This window comes from Rhopilema esculentum, chromosome 2, assembly GCF_057945365.1.
Source record: "Rhopilema esculentum isolate cy_ngs chromosome 2, ASM5794536v1, whole genome shotgun sequence".
Lineage (NCBI taxonomy): Eukaryota > Metazoa > Cnidaria > Scyphozoa > Rhizostomeae > Rhizostomatidae > Rhopilema > Rhopilema esculentum.
This window is the reverse complement of record NC_142816.1, coordinates 3,852,395-3,876,253: the sequence shown is the minus strand read 5'-3', so window position 1 is coordinate 3,876,253 and position 23,859 is coordinate 3,852,395. Positions and strand designations below refer to the sequence as shown.

Genomic DNA, 23,859 nt, shown 5'->3' with positions numbered 1-23,859 from the left:
GACAACCTTCATTTGCCAAAAATTTGAATATTCGACGAAAAGCACCCATAATGGCTAAAAATCCTTGTTTTTGAGAAAAAACGTTGTTCAAAATTGCATTTTGCAGAAGCTCAGCCTCAGCTTGTTCTTAATTCGTTTTTAACTTCTGACCAATTTTGAGGCTCGTGTTCTTATAAAATTGTTCTTATAAAAATAAGAGTGTATTAGTGTTCTAGCCTGGGTTTGATTATAATTTGATACTTCAAACAATATATTCCAAAGCAATGCAAACAAACAATTTAAAATCTTGTGAAAACGGAGCTTTCAGAGTGCTAGGGGAAGCGCGGTGAAGGTTTTAAGTCACTTGCTTAATGGCCTTTCTATTTACTGTTTGATACAGCTGGAAGAGTCTTTCAGTTGATTCATTTATTGCTCAGCATCTCAATTCCACTTTTTCTATTTATTGAAGTTGTTGTTTATTATCATCTAAGATTATTCCATAAAAAAATAAGAAATTCTTAGGGATACCGAAAATTCACGAATCATATTCTAATTTCTCGTTGAATTTTTCATTGTAAAAAATGAGTAGCCTTTTAGTGAGCTGTCGCTTCAGCTGGATTTGTTTGTGTCCATCTTGAATTGGCCCGCGAGGTACCCGAAGATATAGGACTTATTCTTGCGATTTGTAACAACAAGCAGCTATTGAAGATTCTGATATCCAGTTTTGCAGGTTTGAAAGCAAGAAAAAAAGCTTACTTCAGACGTAAACACAATTCGCCAGCTGGTTCATTTGAAACGAAAAAAGATTGATGGACAGGTGTATGCCTTTCATTCACTGACAAAATTGTCTGCTCGATTTTTAAAATTCTACAATCGATAAGCAGTTGGTACGACGATTTGCTAAGATTGGCAGCACGTGGTGTAACTTGACCATCAAGACAAGGGGGTGGGGGGGGGGGGGGGGGTTCGTCAACATTAGACAATTCGTAGGTGAGGAAAAATTTTGGTGCAATTTCACCTACCAATAGACAATTTTACAGGCAAACTAAGAAATTTGTAGACCACCTGAAGATTTACTGACCAACAAATGAGGAATTTTGGGGGTGTCACTCCCCCTCCAACCCCATTGGCTACAGATATATAGAAATCTTAATTGAATCAAGACAGGTATTTTGCAGTTGCAGTTCAAGCAGCCATACATCATCTTACAAAACAAGTACCTACGCTATATTCATATTACCCTGGGTACCAGAGCTTCAGAGATTCAAAGGATATGGTACGGGGGTAAGGAATTGCAAAGGAGGCTACTTGAACTAACTGAATTACCTCAATTTAGTTGAATTGAATTGAAATTAGTTTGTTTACTTGAATTGGAGCACTTAGCTTGATAGTTCACTTTTAAGTCTTTCTAAGTGTCCCAAGCAATTAGTGATAGTATTTTATGAATTATATTAACTTAGGTATTTCTGTATGATTGATTCATTTTTTTAGTTTTGTTATTGTACTGTCTAAGCATTGTAATTCTTAAAATTTCAATTAACTTCACGAGGTATCTCGCGGACCATTAGAGCGAGGTGTGACGTCATCAAAAAAATCTTCTTTAGAGTTTTCTTAAATTTGACCATATTATCGGAAAGAACGGCATAAAATACCTCCCATTATTCAAAATCAGTTAAACATGTTCAAAATGCGGCGAATCATGGCCAATGAAAAATTCCAAGTTTGCTAACAGATTACTGTTATTCTGCCCTAGTTAAAAAAGTTATGAGCCAAGACCAAATTACAGAGGTTTAATGGGGAAAGCGCCGGTGCTCATGTGGCCATATCTCAGCCAATTCGCAATGCCTTTAACTGATTTTACATATTTAGAGATATTTCATGATGTTCTTTTGGAAAAATTGGAAAATTCTAAAAATATACTTCTGTTACGTCAGCATTGCGGTACTCTGTTCAAGATAAACACAAATAAACCCTGTTGAAGCGAAAGCTAACTCAAAGGCTACTTATTTTTTAATAGGGTATTTTGATATCAGCCTGCCCATTTTCAGAGCATTGTTCATTTGTTACCTAGCAATTCAATGTTCTTAGCAAGTAGCAAGCACCAATTTTTAAGCTCTTCGATATAGGCAGTTGATTGAATCGCAGATACAACTTTATGCTGCAAAACAGAGCAAAACAAGGTAATTATCTCAACAGGACATAGCTTGAACGGAGCTACTTAGCTTTAAGAGTTAAGACCCAGCTGTATTCTCCCACGTTCAGAACCAAAGAACGCAATAAGATATGATTATGCTTGAACTGAGTAAATGCCAGCCAGATACGTGCAATCAAACACTTTTATTTGAATTAATCAAGTTTGTGATGGATGGATATAGGCAACCCTTGACAGTGATTGAAGACCATAAAGTTGAGTATTTATTGAAGATTGAATGAACTTTAGCAGAATCAATTTCACGAGAGGCGTTGGTCCTTTAATTGATTCCTGGGGCATCGTGGCTGGGGGACAGGGGCACGTCCTTCCTAGCATCCACCATAAGGAAATTTTCCAGAAATTTCGTATCTGTTCGGCTGGATAATTTCGGTCGTTTATATAAAGGTATGGAAGTTCAAAGGTACTTTATCAGTATGAGAAAAAGATTGCCAAGACAGATGTAGACAGTCAAACACGCTGTCATTTAACTTACAGTCTACCTATCCATATCCGTACATTCGCCACTTAAATGATATCCTTAGTAATGACGAAGTAAATTTGCTCCGTTCAGCGAATTTGCTGACAAACCATTCCTAAGTGGATTTCTCACGCACTTAAAAATCATCCATTTCATTTCTTTAGTTTTTACGATATTAATTACCAGTCCTATTGTTTGTTTTACTTTCAATTACAGATACTGATTAATGATGATTATGATTATCCAATGTTCGAATGCGGATCTTGTCTTTACCTTGACAGACTCATTATAAACAGTAATTGATGGAAAGTGCAAGTTAAACTGAGGCTGCAAACGATACATATTGCTTTCCGTGTCTTTTAGCATCGTCAATTTGCGCACGCGCTTGATGACATCATTGTTTTTAATTTTAAATCCGTTTTGTTGTCGGAAAATTTGCAAGCTGTGACCCTCCTGAGAATCACTACCCAATGTATCCCTGATTGATTCGTCCTAAGTTGATATTTGTTTGCTATTCGTTATGGTCTCTTGTGATGTGCTTCTTCACATCAGCCACGTAGCTGCAGGGGGGCACAGGGGGCTGTGCCCTTAACATGGCAAAAAACTCCTTTTTTGCAATGAAATTTGTTTCCAGGATCGTGCCACGCTCCCCTAACTGGTTCCAATTTCAACAACGTATCCGACGAAACAACTGTTTTCAATTTGTCCTAAATTCAATTACCTTTGATATACTTTTGCAAAATAGTACTGGGCTAATGATAGTTCCTAGCTTTCATATACCGCGGAGGGTTGAGAAAGTGGGAGGGGGGGGGGGCTAAAACCGAACTCAAAATGGCCTTAATTGTCGTTCATTTCTTAATTTTTAGCACTTTTAGCAAAAACTGGGCTACAACCCCCAGCCCCCTGCTCTGCGGTGCCTTTCATTAGAATTCATTCTTAACAATTTCATATTCAATTCTTCTCCGTCCTTTTATGATATGTGCATAGACAATAGAGAGGAGAACTTCTATTGACTATGATGTGTGTCATCTGAGTCATCTGGTCAACGACGTTTTCCTCGTTTCCAGGAATTTATTGGGCGAAGATCGTTTCTTATTCGAGGCAGGAGTTGTAGCCGTTGCAGGCAAAGGGAATATCCCTTGTGTTCAAATCGATGTAAAGTGAGGTAATTGGATGCTATAAATTGTTTTGGAAGGCAAGAAGCAATCGCTACCATACCCTTGCTCATGGTAAGTTCTGAACCTCGTTGTTTTGAGTAGTTGGAGATAAACAAGCTTCTTTATTAGCGCGATGTTCAACCGAAGTGGAACCATACCTAGCCTAGCCGTAATTACCTCCGAGATATGCGTCTTGTTTCTACCAAAACAATGGCAAGCATAGTAGTGTAATAAGTCGAAAAAAGTAGGGGAAAATATAAAAAGGATAATTTTAGTTGCAATGACCAAGTTGCAAGCCTACGGTCAGGACAAATTATTTGTTGATGTTGGTCCATTCTTTAACTGGCCTAAATAGTCTCATCTATTAAATTCTTGTCAATAAAATTTCATGAACTTAATTTGAATACGTACCGTTGAAAAAGAAAATAAAAGTGTTACAAGAAAACTCGTTTTCCATTGAAAAATGAAATTGTAGAGTGATAAACAGGAAAAAAAGTAGCTTTTGCCTATGACCACAATATTGGGGTGGGTTACCCCTGGGTGCATTTCATGTCAACTGTACGCCAACCAGGTTGGAAAACTGATATGATTTTCCTGACGTGTTGTTGCGACCAATGGCACATTATCAGCTGCAACCTGTGAGGGGAAGCATTTGAGCTGCAAACAACAATGCCCATCCATGATATACAACTATAGTGTACAATATTAATTCATTTATATTTTGGGTCACTACAAGTCTGAGGTGCGAGCACACGAAGCCCATTGTTGCTGCAAGTATATGCAAGTTTTCCAGCCTGGTATGCTAATGGTCCACCACCGGGGTATTTGTTTAGGTATGCCAAAAATATGAGCAGTTAGTAACTGTGAATATTGTGCTCCAGAAAAACTGAATAATAGAGAAAACTGTGGTGTATGAGTCTTAATTTTATACTTTTTCATGTTAACTATGTATGTGGCTTTATTTTTAGTACACCAACTAACAAAAACTTTACTGGTTTGTATGCCGAACACTGAAAAAACCTGAGTGTTCATTGACAATCTTCGGGCCTAAGAACATGGAATGCACCCTGGGGGCTACAGGTATACCCATTGGGTACTAACATGTAAAGAAAGTTTAAACAGCGACCTTCAAAACATTTAAAAACTTCCAAATATTGTGACAAACATTAAGAATCTGCAGTCCTCTTTATCGCTTATATTATGTATAAGATAAGTTATCTCACTTAGTTTTTCATATTCTGCATTGTTTAGTGTCTCAGTTATAGTTAGGGTTTTGTTCAGGCATGGCTAGGATTAAGGCTAGAGGTACCATAAAGAAATTGCCCAATTGGTCGTAAAACAAATGCTTTTAGTCAGTTAAATAATCAAGTTCATTTTTTATTTATGATACTCATATGGCCCCTTAGTTTCTAAATTTTCACTAGCTTTTCACTGTTTTGAATAGGTCGTCATTTTTAAAGAAGATACAATGAAACTTTTTTCTATATGACAACTGAGCCAAAGAAAAAAGTTTAAACAGGTTTTCATTGTGCAATTATCATCCCTTCCACTGCTTATGTTCAAGTGAGCTATCCATTTACAAAATGGCTGGAAAACAAAGGGGAAAATGATTCCAAGAATGACCATTTATCATTTTGAACAATTGAAAATAGCCAGTGATAGCTTCCCTCTGGCATCTGAGATTTTTCATACCCAGTAAAGCCACAAAACACATCTTTAAAGACCCGCTGTCAACAGACAAAGAAAGCCTCTATATTTTGAAGGGTCATCTCTTGTTAATAAACATTGCACCTGCTCAGTTTCATGATAGCTCTTGATTACTTGTAAATTGTAGGAAATTTAGAAAAAGGATACACATTTGGGCTTGCTTAGATACAATTTTATGAAAATAATTGCTATTCTTTATTTTATTCATATTATTCATGTAATCTTACACTTAAGTATTTTGTTTTCATTATTTGTTTATTGCATTTTTTTGGTGTTATACTATAATTAAGTAATAGGCTCTGTAGACCTTGATTGATACTGTTTTAAAAAAAGTTTTTTCACTTGTATTTTTCATGCTCAAAATGTGCTTTACTTTTCTAAGGATATTTTTTACATGTGATGTCAAGCTTTCAAAGTTATATTGGCATAGCAAAAACACTTAACAGAGATATGGCTGCAGCACAACAACAAAGAAGCATGTCTGGACAATTTTCAATCATGGATGATGATGATAATTGCACAGAAGGTTATGATGAAGATTTTGACCCACCAGCTACTGCTATCATGGAATGTCCCATTTGCTTGCTGGTGTTAAGAAAGCCTGTACAAACTGCATGTGGCCATCGATTTTGCTACAACTGTATACTAAAGGTTATAAGGTGAGCAGTAATTAATTTACCTTAAATTTTGATAACTATACAACCTGGGGTGGGGGGGGGGGTACTGTTAGTTGAACTTTCTAGGGTTTAAGATTAAAACAGCAGATGTTCTGGGGTTTAAGATTAAAACAGCAGAAGCCAGTCCCTAAAGGGGGCTAAAGCTCTCTGCCAAAAACTACCAGAATTATGAAGAAAATGTATCCATTGTAACTGTTTTTGAATTTTTGAATTTGATAACAGAATTCAAAGTAGATTAACTTCTTTTCTTCACTTAGACATCATACCATTACTTGTCATTAATTGAATTAGCATGTACTACACATCCTCCTTGGTTTGCATATGGCAGATATTTATACCTGTTTTATCAAGGGATGAGATAGAAAGCGAAGATTTAACTATCATTTAGATGCACAGTTGAATCCTGTTATTTCCTGCCTAGGAGTCTCACTAAGTCTGGATCGATGATTTTCAATTCCCACTCGATCTTCCTGCCTTGTTTAGCTCAAATGTTCCTGGAATAAGTCAGACATCTTCCCTTACCCTCTTTGAATGTCTTACTTGACATGATTTCACTGTAAGCAAGATTTGCAACCGGGTGCATCAACTAAGATGGCATATCAGCTTGGCATCAGACTGACGGCATATGTAATGTCATAAGACTAACAGATGCATTGATGAGATAAAAGTTGGTTGAAAGTGTGTTGAATAGGAAAATGGCATGCAATCTGCTTTTCAAACATGCTCAATTATTTGTCATGCCTTGAAAGCAGGGCCGCGAAGAGGTTCTGAGGCCCTGGGGCAAAAGTGAAAGGTCAGGCTATAATTTTTGCAACCACAACCTTTAGATTAGGTTAAAATAGGTTTCAGAATATTTTTTGCAGTCATTTTCATACAATAATATAAAACTGGTTCCTCTTTATAAGGCAAACATTGATCAATTCCATTCTTAAAGTTGCAATTACTTTATGAGGTCCCCTGAACCTTGAGGCCCTGAAATGTCCTCTGGCCCTCTGCTGGCCCTGCTTGAAAGATTCAGGAATTATTATCAGGTGGATGTATTATTTCATTTTCTGTATTCTATAATCTTTCTAGAGAAGGAAGAAAAAAGTGTCCAGTTGACAATGAGGACATCAGTGAAGATCAGGTTTGCATTCCCAAGATTTCCTTTGTTGGGCTGGTAGGAACTTTTCCAATCATCAAGCAGCCAAGCTAATGGGGTGCAGACTGTCTTTATTTGTTTAATTCAAATGGAGCTTTAACTTCAGCTCCTTTCATTTGAAATCTTAGAAGCAACTCAATTAATTCTGCAGGTTATGTAAAAACTATGTTTCAGGGTTGGATTTTTATAGTGGTTTATCATAATCTTAATTGATATTATCAATTTTTCAATTATTTTAATTTGTTGTACTATTTATAGGATTTAATTGTTTAACAGTTTTTTGGGGGTACAGAACTTGAAAATGGCTTTGAAAAAGCAAACATTGTATAACATATTGGCTAAAGGCTCTCTTCAAATCCAGTGGTAATTTTTCTTTAGGCTCGCGGCACTGATTGGTCAACTATACCAGTCTTGTGCTCGCGTTTTTCTGATTGGCCTACTTGGATCCACAACTGGGTTTATTTTTTTCATCATATTCTCTTGGACCCTTATTCTGACGTTTTATGCTCTGAGGAGTGTCAGACGAAAAAACTTTTAGCCAATATGTTATAAAATGTTTCCTCTTTTCAAAGCCATTTAATAGTTTGCATTATATATACATGTCAGCCTAAAGTAAATAATAATAATTATTATCATTATCATTTCATTTTATTTGCATTATTTCTATTTTCTTTTTTGTTATCGCGTACATTTTGAGTAGACCTCTAAAGCATTAAACACGAAACTCGAATTTTTCCCATAGCAGAAAAGCAATACTCAGCTATCAAAAGTTCAAGCAATAACTTGTGGTATAGAAACAGTCCCATTTTCAGAATGTGAATTGTGGAAAACTTAACCCAACGAATGGAAAAGCTCTCGAGAGTCTTAGAGACTCGACAGCCTCTTTAAGCAATATATAATTACCTTTATTTTATTATTTAATAATTTTATTTTAATTTAATGGGCTTAAATCAGCTTTTAGCTATTGTTATTATACATTGTTCTTGCCTACAGTTAGTAAACTTGGTTATGTCGTATTATAAGATAATATTAATTAGAGTTGCAATTTAAGATAGTCCTGTTCTCCATAGCACAGCGCGTTGAGCCCAGCCTATAAGGCATTGAGCATTTTATAAGAGACCTCAACCGTAATCTTTGTTATTTTTGTTTTAGATATACCCCGATACGTTTGCCAAACGTGAAATTGGAAACTTAACCGTTAGATGTCGGAACTTTGGTGATGAAAAGTGTCAGTGGAAAGGTCGACTGTTAGAACTGACGGTAGGACTTACATAAATATATTTCAATTTTTTTCTTTCTTTATTTGCAGTTGATACAACCTCTAGCTATACTCAAGCTAATTAACTAATTTAAGTTACCAACACTAAGGATAATGTAAATCAAATATAACCGATGTTGCATACGTATTCCTTGCAAAGGTCACAAGTACAGTTAAACGATGAAAAATCTGAGATTTTATTCTTGAAAATTTGTAAAGTTTGGGAAAATTTGATTTCGTTTGGAATTATGTTCTATATCTGTATGACACGGTATGAAATCATTATATTTTATAACGTGGCTCTGCTGAGGAGTTATGAACATTCTCAATGGAAAATGTTTCATCCACAAAGGTTGGATTTAAACCGTTGAATGTTTTATGAATTTCTCTTGCAAGATATTGTAAATTTTTCTTATGAAGAAGTAATTGATTTATTCTTTGTTGAAAGTTGTTTAAAAGCTGATTTGCGAGAATGGTTATAGGTCTTCGGTTTTGCAACCTGACAGAACTCCAGCATTTAAGATAACAGGTGCTGGCAAACATGGACATAAGACGACAGAAAATGTTTCGAAGAAATTTTAGCAACTACGTGTTGGGTTCATGCCTGTCTAATTACGGGATTGCCACCCGGTAGCATTCTTTATTGGATGTCATATAGGCTGGAGACCGTTCCCTTACGCCAGGCTACCTGTGACACATTAAGACAGTAAAAAAACTCCTCGAAATGTATGCCACGAGGTTTTTTGGAGTATCCTATTCTCGCTTACTCTTGACGTCCTCTAACGAAAAAATAAAATTTGAATCTTTCCTATTTTTTTTTATTTATTAGAAATTTTGAAACACGAAATAAGTGCTATAATTGCTCAAATCAGCTGAAGCATAATACATGTATTTAACTGTTCATCCATGTTTGATAAAGTGTTGCCTCGTTTTTCTTACTAGCCTCATTTGCGTGACTGTATGTATGAGGTGGTTCCCTGTACGAATGCATGTGGCCAAAGTTTGCTGAAAGCTAACCTCCAAAAGCACTTAAAAGAAGAATGTTTAAAAAGAATTGAGACGTGTACATATTGTCAGAAGAAAGTGGTTTTCAAAGACTTTGATGTAGGTTTGCTCATAATTTGTTTGTAGCCTGACTCATTGATATACGTAAAAATTTAGATTTTGTTAAATCTCTGGCGAGTTGTACAAATCTTGGTTATATTGCTTAAAGAGGCTGTCGATTCTCTTTAGACTCATGCGTACTATTCCTTTCCTTTCTACACTAGCTCCCACATGCATGGCCGCTGACAGCCTAATTGCTGGCCCTAGGTCAGCTGCAGATACTCGTTCAGGCAGCCTTTTCATTAACCCGGTTTAAAACAAAGCTAATCTGAGTGGATTAGCTTTAACCCGGGTATCTTTTAACCCACCTGTGGGCTAGCGGGAACGCCGAATAATTCGCTGCGAAAAAGTAGAAACCATTCCTACTTTTTCGCTGCGAAATTTTTCGCCTTGTAAAATAAACCAATCAGAACAGCAATTGAAGACAGCTGACACAAACCCAACTAGTGAACAAGAGAGAAACACTCTTTTCACAACAAATCTTTGTCGTCGACGTGAAGATGCTATGCAATGTAAACATATCTAAATCAAAAAGTATGCAAAACGACAGAAAACTACGCAATGGTTCAAACAACAACATGGGTGAAGAATGTGTAACCTATGACTAGGCCTAAACAATGCTGGGAAAATCCCGCACCTATAACATAAACAATGGAAGGGGACGTTTCTAGCAACAGGCGTCTTTGGTGCAATAAACGACAAAAGCTCCACATATGTAGTTGGCGACATTCGAAAGTATTTATTCCTGGTCATGTAAGCGTAAGTCCCTTACCAAAAGATGAAACTCCCCCTTCTGCAGACGTTCTGAATAATTTTCGAACCAAGTACTCCTTTCTTTGCTTTTTTGCTCGCTTTTTTTTAATAACAACAATCTTCGAACAGACGCCATTTTCTTTGACATTATTCGCGGCGAATTCGCAAAAGAAATTCTGCAAGTGGAAATTAAACTTCGAATTCGCAGCGAATTCGTGGCGAAAAATTCGCTTCGCGCGAAAAATTCGTCTCGTGTAAATCAGGCTTAAGGTAACCGCATGTGGCCCGCGGGTCGCGGGTTGCCGACCCCTGGTTTAAGGTGTCAGTGGTTTACTTGAAGGGAGTCTCGAACCTCTTGATTTCAGTCAAAGAGAGTTTGCGTGGCTCTCTTATTATCACCCCGAATTAGAAAAGATATGCGTCTATATGCAGTTCCCTCTCATCCCCATTTCCTCTTTTTGGGAAAGCAGTCATTCTCACCCCGTTCCCTCTTTTTAGAAAACCATTCCCTCTCGCCCAATTTCATCTTTTTGGAAAACCACTCTCTCTCGCCCAATTTCATCTTTTTTAAAAACAATTTCCTCGCACCCCATTTCCTCTTTTTCCACAACAATTCCTTCGCACCCTATTTTCTCTTTTTTGGAAAACCAGTCATTCTCGCCCCTTTCCTCTTTTTCGAAAACCATTCCCTCTCACCCCAATCACTCTTTTTGCCTATGGGCGTGGGCTCAGTTGCCTTTCTGCTTTTGATTAAAATAACAGATTCTGATCTTCTTTGAATCAGGCAAAATTTCAAATATTTTTTTAGCTTTTCTTAAAGTTAAGTTTTATTTTTTAATTAGTTTGTGTTTACAATTTTCATATTTGCAGGAACATGCTGGATCTTGTCCAGAATATCCAGTACATTGTCCAAACAACTGCTCGGATGATACTTATCCAAGAAAAAAGGTATTTTTTATCCTTTAGTTAAAATTAATTGAAATGAACTGAAGTTAAAGTCCAGTTAGTAAACTGTTTAGAATTAACAATAGGCTATGTGGCGAGTTTATGACTATGAAACAGTGAGAATTAGTCTTACGTTTCCGAATGGATACGTAACAGTAGGTCTATTGTATACTCCAATCAATGGGGAATTTAAATGGCAATGCATTGGGACATTGTGCCCTTAAACTGGAGACAGGAATCATAGCCTTTGCAATTAAATTTCTTTGTACAGTGGAACCTCCATCAACGGACACCTCTATACAACTGACACGTCCAAACAACGGACAGATATTTGAGTCCCAAAACAAAAGTTAAAAAAAGATGACACCTCCATACAGCGGACAGCTCTCTACAACGGACAATAACATTGGTCCCACTGGTGTCCGTTATATGGAGGTTCCACTGTAATTTCAGATCTGGCTATCTAATAGGTTATGGTGAAAGATTGATAAAGGGGTCGATTTCAAAGTCTAGTTAGCTTGAATAAACTAGTTTTCATGAATCAGCATCCAACGCCTCTCAATTTTTGGGAAAATTTCGTAATAAAATGTTTTGCGAAGTAAAATGTAAATGTAATAAAATGTAAACAGTCACAACTATTGCGGGAGATAAAGATAGGTCATTTAAAATTAACTGTGAATAAGACTGATTTAATGAATAAGGCCGTGATTTAATGACAAGACAATAAATTGTTTGTGTTTCAAATCCTGTGCTAACCAGTCAACCACATTGATCTAAATCCACGACCTTCAAAGTTCTGAAAGTTCATTGCTTCTTTGCTCTGATTGCTAAGTTTCTTAATTTTTTTGAATATCCATTACCTGTTTTTAAAAATAAAGTTTCGCATTAAAAGTTTGGCTCAATAGCTAAACAGTAGTTGAGTGTAGAATACTTGGTGCTGTGATTTCCGGATTTCACAATATTTCTGGCTGTTGGAGGAGTTAAAAAATGATTAAGCGTTCTAGCCCCTCTTGATGAAGGAAATAATCCCCTACCGAAACATTTTCTATACCAGATTTCTTTATTAGATATGAAAGTAGGATTCCAATTTACATGAATAAATACTATTTGTTTATTTGCCTATTATAAGATATGAATAAAGAATACAGAATTTTGCTCAAACTGGTGCATGGCTTATAAAGAACTCTAGTTTCATTATATTTTGAATTAATGAAACTTAAATAGTGAATTTAAGTATATTTTAAAATCCCTATTGCATTTGCTTAGACAGGTACAAAGAAGTGACTGTTTACGCTCTGAACTTTTTTGGCAGTAAATTTCCCCGGGTTTCTCTTTCCTGCAAATAAAGTGGCAAAAACTATGCTTTGGGACCTGTAATTTTGTTATGAACATCGAAAGTTTTTGTAGGGCTCTTAAGTTGGAGACGTCGCTTCTTGTCTCCTTATGTTTTAAAGCCACATCTTGTAGCCCATTTGGGGACAACGTCAATCTTGAAATCCCCACCCCCTTGAGGACCCATCATTAGTATTCCATGAAATGTACTTTCAAAACTCCATTCTCGTTTGACACTATCATATATACCCAGAATTCATTTTTATGCATTTTCATTTTCTGTCTCGACCTTTTAGTTTCGTGAGGATTAAAATCTTAAAGTTTAAAGGCAACAGTTATTTTCCCGCACTCTCTACTGATTAAATCTTAGTTTAATCCAGTTGTTTTACTTATTTGATAGACATTAATGTCAGTTTCATCTTTTTCCTGCAGCTTGACGAACATTTGAAATTTGTATGCGTCCGAGCAGTGGTGCAATGCCCCTTCAATGTTTTTGGTTGTAAATTCGAAGTGAGTATTAGAACCATATCGATCACTTTCTCGGTATTATGTAGCCAAATTTTGCTATGTAAAAGGTGGGATATAGAAAAACAGCTAAGTAAGATTCTGTTGACCAGGGCGAAATATTAGCTAATTTTGTTAATACAGTTTCTCGCAAAAAGCTGTTTTTATTTCAATCTACTAACCGTGGATGGTAGAGAAGAATAAAGAATCTAAAATCTGTTTGCTGATTATAAATTTCTAGAGGCAGTTCTCTCATATGGGTACGGGGAGCGTCCGTGTTTAGGCCTCTTCGTGGCGACTGTTGATAAATCTAAATAAGATGTATAGGTTCAGCCCTTATAATGACATTTGAAATAGAATCGTTTTGTTACCAATGTTTTAGAACAAGAAGTTGTGAAATATATTGCTAGTTTTCTATTTTGTTGGTTTTAAGATTAGTGATGGTGGGCTGTTTTTCGTGAGCTTAGTACAGTCCATGAAGCATTTTAGTGATAGGTCGAACAAAATGAGTCTGCTTTCTAACAGATGATAAAGGGGGTTGTACCCATGGGGCCCACTGACCCCGAATCCCTCTATCTCGAACAGTCCCTCTAAGGCAAACAATTATCTCCACGATAACAACGCAATTTTTACCTTGGACAACACAAAACATTTATTAAACTTTTTTCATAAGAATATAGTTAATAAAAATTCTGGGGCTCGAAAATGCTACATTTTTATCAAAGGTATGCGTTTTGTCACAATTTTAACTTTCTTTTTATTTCAGCTTTCATTAACACAACAGCAAAAGATAATCTTAAAGATGTTTTGAACTGGTGCTAGGACTTGCCTCTTTTCCATTACATTAATTGATTTACTCTCGGTGTTGTTTACAAATACTTAAAGACGGAATTTAGGCCCAAAATTGAATTAAGAATGTTGACGCTCAGCATAACTAAGGGGGTCTTATTTGTGAATTATGAGAATCCCTTTTTTGTTTGCAGGGGGCTCGTGCTGATGTCAGCCAACATTTCGAGAAATCGCTAATGCTGCATATCAGTGAGTTACTTGCGAATTACACGGCACTCGCTGGCAAAGTGGACAAAGAAATTGTTCCCGTGAAATCTCTTCAAAAAGCATCTGTACCAGAGCTGTCACAGAAATTGGTGGAAATTTCAGGAAAGGTACTGCGTTGTTTCCCCTGTACGGTAGATCCTATTTCTCTAAATGGACTGATTCCCTACAGCATAGAAGCAAGGGGCAAAGGCCTGGAGATAGGGTACAGAATATTATCATGTCATAATTTCATTTAGGTAGTTGCCCCTACAAGTGTGTTAGCGTTAGGTGATTGGTGAAGTGAACCAGTTGTTTTAGTCCGTTGATTCTATTTTCAAGGGGGTATCTACGTGAAAGTAGCTTGCTTCTAGGGGGTATAGCTCGACCAACTTACTAATAGGTTTTTGTAAATCAGTCAAGTAGCAGAACAGCTGAATTCATCTCAGCATCTCCTCCGCAGTGTAAGAGATTTTGCATGCTGCTGCATTCTACCTGCACACTCTGCCTATAGGCCAGTTCTCTTCCTTTGCACCGATTGAGTCAGAACTTATTATGCGATTTTGCCATCAATATTATTATGGATTGTGGATGTAGAAATAACCAACAATAAGAATTGGTGAAGGATTTCATATTTGACATCGTTTTTCCGTTTCGAAAATCACCTAAATATTTAAATGAACAGACTTTTAGATAGAAATCATAAGGACAATAACAACGTGACTCTTACTTTGAATTTCAGGTAGATGCTTTGCAGGCTGGGGTGATTGATGCCAAAGAAAGAGGAGACCAGGGAATCCAGCTCGCAGAGTTGTATTACTCTAATCAGAACAGTGTTTTCAGTCAACTCAAGGAGAGTGTGAAAACATTAACTGAGCGTTTTGATGCACGAGAGTTTACGATAGCTGAAATACAAGCAAAAGTTTGGAACGGTAATTTTATTTGGAAGATCAACAATTTCGATAAATTGTTTCAGCAAGCAAAGTCAAATGAGGTCCCAGCAATTCACAGTGTTCCATTTTACACTGGTATACCAGGTAATTAAAGCAATATTTCCCTGAGTGTTATGCATCAATATGAGGAGTATCTGGGTAGGGGCAGGACAGGAAGCCTTTGGCTGGGGTAGGGGTGGGTACCATAAGAAGTTTATTACCAGTAAAGACGGGGTCACACCTGCTCAGTACCCCTCCCCCATTAATGTTGATTATAAACTTAGGTTTTTGCCTGCACCACAAATCGTTCAAGCAAAAGCATAAGAAATTTAGAAACTTGAAAGTTCAGTTCAGCTCAGTTTAAAATGTTATAGACAATTTGAAAGACCACGTGTCTAAACCTAGAGTCCAGTGGTGAGTTTGATTGGTCAAACTTGTACCATCATTGTACAAAAAACCAATCAGTTTAACAAGTTCTGAGTTCCGAAAAATTGTGATTTCATGAACAGGAGAGCGTGTTCTAGCATGCTTTTAACGTTTCTGTCAGCTGATCAAAGTATAGTAAAAGGGGGAATAAACGTGGGACCCTCGCAATCCGCAAAAGAAGTTGTGATTGGCGCAAATGCTCTTTAACTCCAAGGATGCGTAAATGGTCATTCATTAATCTCATTTATTCGTTTTTGAATCACATAGTACTAGCTGACTGATAGTTTACCATCTTTAAAACCAGGATACAAAATGTGTCTTCGAATAAATCTCAACGGCGTCGACTCGGGGGCATCAACACACGTTTCAATGTTTATCCATTTGATGCAAGGGGAGTTTGACTCAATACTGCAGTGGCCGTTTCCGGGGCAAATCAAGCTGATGGCTGTTGACCAGTCAGAAGAAGAACAGGTTCACGTAACTGAAACGCTCCTCTCAAGGCCTAATTTACAAGCATTCATAAGGCCGCGAACACCGAGAAACCATAAAGGTTACGGGTATGTTGAGATGATTTCTCATATTGTACTGCATAGCCGCGAGTATATAAAAAACAATTCAATGATTGTTCATGTTTCTGTTTCTTTAAATGACTGAAAGTATTTTGTGCAATGTATTATGGAATTCTTCGTTTCATGTTGTACATTACAAATATGTGATTCCATCAGCATGGAAATTGGCCCAAGGTTCCCCAAGCTTAGTATTTCAGAACTAAGGCAATTTTGTCGTTTTTTATGTTTCAATTCTATTGGTAAATCTTAGAAGTGATCACACGAAGTAAGCTTATTTTTTTGTAAAAACCAGTACCCGTCAACGTCCAATTGTACACAATAGCTATGGAGATCACATGAATCTATACTGGTCATGCCAAATGTACAACGCCAACCCCCCCCCCCCCCTTTTTCCCAAAGAGGACACGTTTATCATGATTTGATGGCATAATGCTCATTTTTTGCCATTGTTAACTTTGAGATGACGCTAAATGTGCAACTACTTTCCATACTTCCACTTTGCTTAATTCAGAAGTTAAATTTTTTTGGCCCGTTTTAGATTTCAAGGAAATTTGTATATGTTTAAGGTTGACTGGTACGTCAGGTGCAAAGCACTGAAAAAATTCTGTAAAGATCTTTTCAAAAATTTGCTCAAAAGTCTCATAAAATTTTCATAAATTCTCAAGAAATCCAGTTGAGCAGTTTGCAGAGCATGGAAGATTTTGACAAAGTCTTTGGTGCCTATAAATTGTTCAGTTTTAGTTGAATATAGATATTTTTGGTGCACCATTAAAGATACCTTGTAATAAATATTTGTCAATAATTTTTTGCTTTTTATTTGATCAGATTTGAATGTTTTAACAAGCTAAACAATTCTTTAAACCTCCTTCAGGAATTTTATGCATAAGTATGTTGGCTTCAACATTAATTGTGATTTGCCACCAACTGGTTGGAAAATTACCCTGGAAAGAGGTTTTTAACTTTAATGGAGCTATGATTTCTTGGTATTGTCAACATCCTTAAGTTGTGATCATACAAAGCCCTTCCTTTTAGTACGATTCAACAAAATAAAAATAAGGCCTTTTAAAATCTGTCTAAAATTCAATCATTTACCCAAAGCTGCATTAGCTATTTTATGCTGTACTCCAGTGGCGGCCTGGCAGGGGGGTCAGGGGGTCAGGGCCCCCCAGCTAACTTTTTTATAGGGACGCCAAAGCTTGTTTAGGGCGCAGAAAACTCGACAGAAGTTTGATACGACCGACTTGTCTGGTTATTAGTTCTCTAGGAGATCAGCAGAGACAAAGAAGACCCCTTAAAATTCAAATCTTTATTGGGGTGCATGCCCCATACCCCGTAGAACAGTCTCACTTCAGGGCACGTCATGGTGCCCCTTTAGTACTGTATTATCCAGAAAAAACATTTGTACAGTTCGCATGGGCGCAAAAATTAATCAATTTTTTAGAGCAGTTTCAGGAAACTTACTGTTAAATTCTTTTGTGTGGAGGTCATAGCACTCATGGGGCACACAAATATACTCCGAAGACAGTCTGTGTTTAGGGTGTCCGGACTCATGCTGCACCCCCTTCTATGGAAAATTTTGAGTTTCAAGGAGTCTCTTTGGCTCTGCTGGCCTTCAGAGACCTAATCAAGAGACATTTCGTTTGTTTAATTGCTTCATCCTAGATTAGTCCGTATGTTATCTTAAGTCACTTCCACAAACGTTCAGTTTTAGGTGCACAAGATAACAAAAAAAACCCTAGAAAGTGCATCCAAAACTAAAACCTAATGAAACCAGCTCTTATTATGTTTCTTCAAAAAGGATAAATTAAACAGATTACTTTTAACTTAAAACATTGACTTCGTGTTTCTCAGAGATGCTGGGGAATGGGGCGCAGGGGGTCAACTGCCCCTGTTGCTTTTGATAGGATGGGCAAGGGGACCAGAGTGCCCTTTTCATTTAAGTGCCCTTGAAACCAGCCATTTTTAGTAATCAGATAGATTTGTATTAAATTCTGTTTGTAGTGTCTCATTTATGACAACATTTCTCAAAACTTCCTGATGCCAAAAGATAGCCAATGTTCAATTTTTTCCTGGTACAATTTACTTACATTGATTGTTATTTCAATGTTCAAGATGCCTACAGAAGATCGAAGTAAAATGGCACATATGAAGGAATTAGTAGAAGCTGAGAATTGTCTCTCGAATGCCCTTTTACTCAAGCCTGCCCCCTTGCCCCTTGGTCGTTCCAGCGTCACTGATGTTTCTAACCAGTAGGTACTTCAGGTTTCTTTTTCAAGGGCCATGCATTGATTTTGAGCCCAATTTTCTTAACAGTTGCGTCTTGTTTGGTCTTTAATAATATTTCTTTGAAGTTTGATGAAATATTTACTTCATTTTGTATCATCAAATGACAAAATCATTTCTAGCACCTTTCACTTGTGTCATAGTGAATTTAAAGATTTGTTAGAAAGGGCGCCATTTTGCTGCTGGCCCTTCCAGGCGAAAACGACCAGGCTGCCACTGCTGTACTCATCAATGTTTCAATGCAGAAAGGAGACCAATTTGTTATAATATTATACCTTATTCATTTGAAACAGTATTCTGCAGACAGGAATGTAATTTGCATATTTAGGCCCACTGAAAGCCAATGATTGCCCTCCAAGTGCTATTGGCCTCTTTTCTTTCCCTTCTCATTGAGCAAACATACTTCCAATTAAGTAGTTCTAGTTTAAACAGTATGTAAAAATGCTTCAGTGCACAATAGCTTTCTTTTACAACAGCCAAAATTAAAGATTAGCACAGCTTGTTTATTCTCTTATAGTCATTGCAGCATTGTAGTCAAAATCTAATCTGTTGGCAAGCAAATTATAGATGTGTAAGATTGAAACAAGCAGTTAGTTAGGTTTTAAAATGGTTTTTTTTGTCTGAATACAAATATACCTGAAATATGATTGAATTTTCTTATGTTATTAGTCGATTTTATGAAAGGTATATCCTTGACATGAAGTGCCTTGTGTCCCTTGTGTAAAGTTTAAAGAATCTGCAAAAAGCTTCTCCTTGTGAATGCTAAATATCCTTTTTATGTACATCATAACCCCAATCATAACCAGCAACAGCTTTCTGCAATTCCATTTTTCACAGATGTATTTTCATCTTAGTGAACCTAGCCTGCGTGCAAACTCTACTGTTTTCAACTCGGCTCCTTTGTTTCCTTTTTCTATCTTTCCATTGAGTTGAATTTAAAATTTATTGTTTGGCTCCCAGTAGAAACAATAAATTTTTAACTCAACTCAACGGAAAGATAGAAAAGGAAACAGAGGAGCCAAGTTGAAAACAGTAGAGTCTGTGCTCCAGTGAACCAGTCTATGCTCAGTAGCATGTGCTGCAACCCAATCACTGTTTCTCCTTTGTTTGGAAATCTTTCCAGTTCTATATTTCCAGGAAATTTGCCCAGTTTGAAATCTGTTTTGGTCCTCTTTTTATCTGTCAAGGACAGCTTCAATCACTCATACAAGTAATCCAGAACGATAGCACTGTATTGTCAAAGTTCCTAAATTTCAGGAGGAGAAGGCAGACAGCTTAATGGGGAGACATCTGACAAGTTAGTGTAGAACTAAAATGCATGATCACTTGTTGCAGGGGCACTACCATACTGAGGTGTTGCATTCATCAGTGAGGATACCTGAAAAAGTTTTAGTTTCATTTTATTTTATGTATTTTGATTTAACATGGAAAACTGAAAAATAAAAGCACATGATAATGGACAACAGACTAAGGCCCCGTTCATATGGGAATGATTTTGTATCATTCTGTGTCATTGTATTCCAAAAAGTGAAACCCTCATTTTGCGTTCACTCAAGAACTCTTGGAATTGTACTGTTGTTTCCAAAAATTGGAACACACTCAAAAGTAATAGAAAAAGTGAAATAGCATATAATTGTCACAATTTGTTCTGTGTGAGCAAGACAACTGGTCTTTAGAACAAAATGATTGCTGATTTGGCTTACACTTGCACTGTTAATATAAAAATGCAGGCATGGGAAGGAATAGTAAACTTGGTTTTCAACTTTTAACAAAAAAGTGGAATGGAATGATTGAACATTCCTATGTGAACAGAAGAAAAACTGGCACATAATCATATCACTGTTCTAAAATTTGGAATGTTATTGGAACAGTAATTGTTTCCATGTGAAGGGACTAAACGAAGAAGTAGGTTTTAAAAACCATATACTAATCGTGAGAAGAATCTCTTTAATAAAAAACAAAATATTTATCTTTAAAAGGAACACTGAGCATTAGGAATTGTGCAACTGGTTAAAAGGAACACTGTGCAACTGGTTTGTGGTTTTTTAGCTTCAAAATTGAAGATATCTAAAATTATGAAATTATAATTGAGTATATTTCAGAAGGATTTCATTGATGTTGAAAAATGGCATCTTGTCATAAGTCTTACCTGCTTGAATTTAGCTCTAACTGTTTCTAAATCATCAAAAAGACTTTGGTCCTGTGGATCCAAACCCTTATTTTCCATCTTCAGTAGTTTTGTTTTCATTTGCTGCAAAACTTTGACCAATCTTTGGCTATGTTTGAAATCAAATAAATTTTACAAAGGTCACAGCTATAGAAGGGCCTTAAAAATTATCATTATAAGATTCCAGAATTGCATGCCAGTAATCTTTATTTGTTGGGAGGCTGTCAATATCTGAAAGTAGTTAACCAATTTAGCAAGAGCTTTTTTTCTGAAAACTCAATTTCCTAAGAGATGTAAGGTATTAAGAAAAATATTTTAGAATATCAGGAAGAAGTCAATGAAACCTAATTTGTTATCCTGCATTCAATGGTTGTCCACCTGCAAATCTAAAATGGTGTTGAAGATGAGTGAGCAAAAAGAGGAAATGCCTATTTTGATAATGTAAATTAATTAATTAACATAGTAAATAAAGACAAAAGGCTGTTAAAAAATGTTGTTTTTCTAAACCATTACAAGTAAATGAAAAGGCATACATTTAAGGTGATGATTGGCAATAAAAAGGCAATATAACCACTAGTATTTTATTCTAAATCACTTTAAGAAGTTGTTTCTTATTCAAGAAATGCCTTCTGGGTGGATTGTAGTTTTTTTGTAAAATAAAACTTTTCTTGTAAAAAGTTGCACTAACCTTCCACAATCTCCATCTTGTAACATAAGCATAGTTGAACAAAACCCATGATAAAAGCCGACCTATAAAAAAAGTTGTCCAGCTACTTCAAAAATAACAGTACTGATTTCCTTGCCACTTTAACCTGGCAATAAACTCAAACTCAAAAAACTCAAAAAAAATTTCAGCAAATCAAGTTAATTACAAGTTACATCATTCTAAAGTTGTTGAATACAATCAATAAATGTAAATTTGAAGAAAAATATTAATACGAAAAGGTTTAAGATAAACTACATTAGATTTACTTAATTAGCTGATGGACACATGGAAAGAACTCAAGACAGAGCTATCAAAGCCATGTGCCCAGATGACGTGATTCGATGATATAAATATATTACATTTTTTTAGCTTGAATAATAACTGTAAGAATCAGCAAAGGTTGTTTTACATGAAACAATAACTTGTTTCACATGAGAAAAAAATTCAAAAATTTCATTGTTATGATGACTATCAGGCAAATTGAATAATTAACATTTACATGTTGATCTTACAATGGATTATATTACATAATTTAGAATGAATTTATTCATTATTATAACTTTGTTGGCACTAGACCTCTTGTCCAAATGCTTTGCCTCTTTCAACACCAAGCTTGAACCCTTCTACATCACCGACAAGCTGCCCTTCAAAATATCCTTCGTTGTAGCCATCAAGATGTAATCTAATTTGAAAGAAAGCAGGAGATTAGTACTAGAGTGAGTGTGGCTATTTATGAAGAGACTGTGATGCACTATGGCAATGGCTGACTAGATATAAGGTGAGCTTTTGAATTTTTTATAATAAATAGGCTACAGAGCCCTAACAGAATGAAATGAAATATTGTAAAAAGTCAAACTATTAAATGCAATCTATTGCATTAACTTTGACCTACTTCTGCTCTATGAGGACAATGTCATCGAAAATATCGTCTGCATTGCGGATGTCTCCTTGTGGCTTGGCAGCCATTGTTGTCGTTGCTGTTGCTATAAATTGAAACCATTGGTTGTTGATGTTGCTATTAAACGAGGCCGGTGAGTGGGGGCGGGACGAAATGGGCGTGTCTATTGAGAAATAAGACGACACGCCTTCTTTTTGCATTCAGTATCTCCAGTACCAACATTTCTATGAGTACCACGCTTTTTAATGGTACTATTTTTCTATTCCGTCCGAGCCTTATCTCAGGCTAATAGTTTATTAGTTTTCACTCATTTTTTTTAATACGAAACCGGCAACGAGTACTGAACAGTCAGAAAAAATTAAGAAACTTCGGTACTCGCAGCAAATAAATCAAGAAACTGTTAAATCGTAGCAAAACTGAGAACAACGAAATTTTGTAAAATCCAAGAACATGATTGCCTAGAACTTTCGACGTAAATGATGGAAATATACTTCCCACATTTAAATACAGCATCAGAACGAAAGCGGATATCTTGACGTGACAAAAAAGAGCATATCTTTAAAACTAAGGCGTGTGTCAGTAGAAAAAATTATTTTTCTTCAATCTGATGTGTTAAACTAACTTGTACTAGCCCAAGAGTACCAAGGTCTAGTTATACATAGGGCTGCAACTTAATGGGAATTAATCAGTTAATTCGAGTTAATACCCGCGGGGAAGGCACACATCCTCTCTCAATGGGCATGTCAGTATGCACGTTCATCCTTTCTTTTTTTTTTTTTTTTTTTTTTTTTTTTTTTTTTTTATTTTTTTTATATAAGGCTTGTAGGCCGAAATGGCCCATCGCCAACACAATTACCATACATACAAGTTGACATAATTACAAATTAATAATAAATCTCAGAACATAAGTACAAATTAACAATAAATCTCAGAAAACAGCAAACAGAATTACTATACTTACAAGTTAACATAATTACAAATTAACAATAAATCTCAGAAAACAGCAAACAGCTAATACAAAGATAAACAGATAAAAAAATGATGACGAGCTGGAAAGTTTACGTTACGAGGATATGCACGTAGAGGACTTCCCAAAAGATTCCCGTGACTCAAAAGCCAGCGATATAAAATTGGCTATCGATATCAGACAATCCGTATCTTCTTGACTCATCAACCAAATAAACTTATCACAAAGGTCAAGGGATGATATTCTGGGAAATTTTGAATAAATCATAGATAACATAGAATTCCTAGCAGTCTCGTAAAGGGGACAAACTAATAAAAAATGAATTTCGTCCTCCACAGCAGTTTTATTAAAAGATTGACAATACGGACATTTTCTATCAATCCTAGGAATAGGATTCTTCCCGTATCTACCTGTTTCAATCCTGAGGTTGTGGGCACTGAGACGTAGTTTTGCAAAGTTGGATCTTTTCTTTTTGCTAGGTATCAAGTCTAAGTAATGCTCAAACTTATAAACAGTTTTGAAAGATGCGTATGTACAAAGCTTTTTATTGAGAATAGCTTGTTCTTTTAAATTTTCCATAATTTTTGACCTAAAATGGGAAGACACTTTTGATTTCACGATAGTGGAGTTATCGGTTGTATGTATTCTGTAAA

At 36.1% G+C, this 23,859-nt stretch overlaps 2 protein-coding genes across 3 annotated transcripts; one reads left to right on the top strand and one right to left on the bottom strand.

The window, feature by feature from the left end:
• The first annotated feature begins 3,707 nt into the window (after window positions 1–3,707).
• LOC135695645 (TNF receptor-associated factor 6) lies at window positions 3,708–19,133 on the top strand. 2 transcript variants are annotated; one of them, XM_065214792.2, is made up of 10 exons: window positions 3,708–3,877; window positions 5,920–6,171; window positions 7,264–7,315; window positions 8,483–8,590; window positions 9,531–9,692; window positions 11,316–11,393; window positions 13,155–13,232; window positions 14,210–14,389; window positions 15,001–15,295; window positions 15,921–19,133. In XM_065214792.2, exons 2-10 carry the CDS (start codon window positions 5,963–5,965, stop codon window positions 16,268–16,270), a joined length of 1,512 nt encoding a protein of 503 aa, XP_065070864.2. In that variant the 5' UTR covers window positions 3,708–3,877; window positions 5,920–5,962; the 3' UTR covers window positions 16,271–19,133. The 2 variants fall into 2 exon arrangements, with proteins under 2 accessions (XP_065070864.2, XP_065070863.2); XM_065214791.2 differs by having other exon boundaries at window positions 3,709–3,877; window positions 5,895–6,171.
• A 642-nt stretch (window positions 19,134–19,775) lies between these two features.
• Window positions 19,776–22,324, bottom strand: LOC135695647 (protein LTO1 homolog). Its single transcript, XM_065214794.2, has 5 exons — window positions 22,234–22,324; window positions 21,918–22,023; window positions 21,324–21,385; window positions 20,618–20,744; window positions 19,776–19,846 (listed from the first exon to the last, which is right to left on the bottom strand). The coding sequence occupies exons 1-5, from the start codon at window positions 22,305–22,307 to the stop codon at window positions 19,778–19,780; spliced, it is 438 nt and encodes a 145-aa protein (XP_065070866.2). The 5' UTR covers window positions 22,308–22,324; the 3' UTR covers window positions 19,776–19,777.
• Between the last annotated feature and the right edge of the window lie 1,535 nt (window positions 22,325–23,859).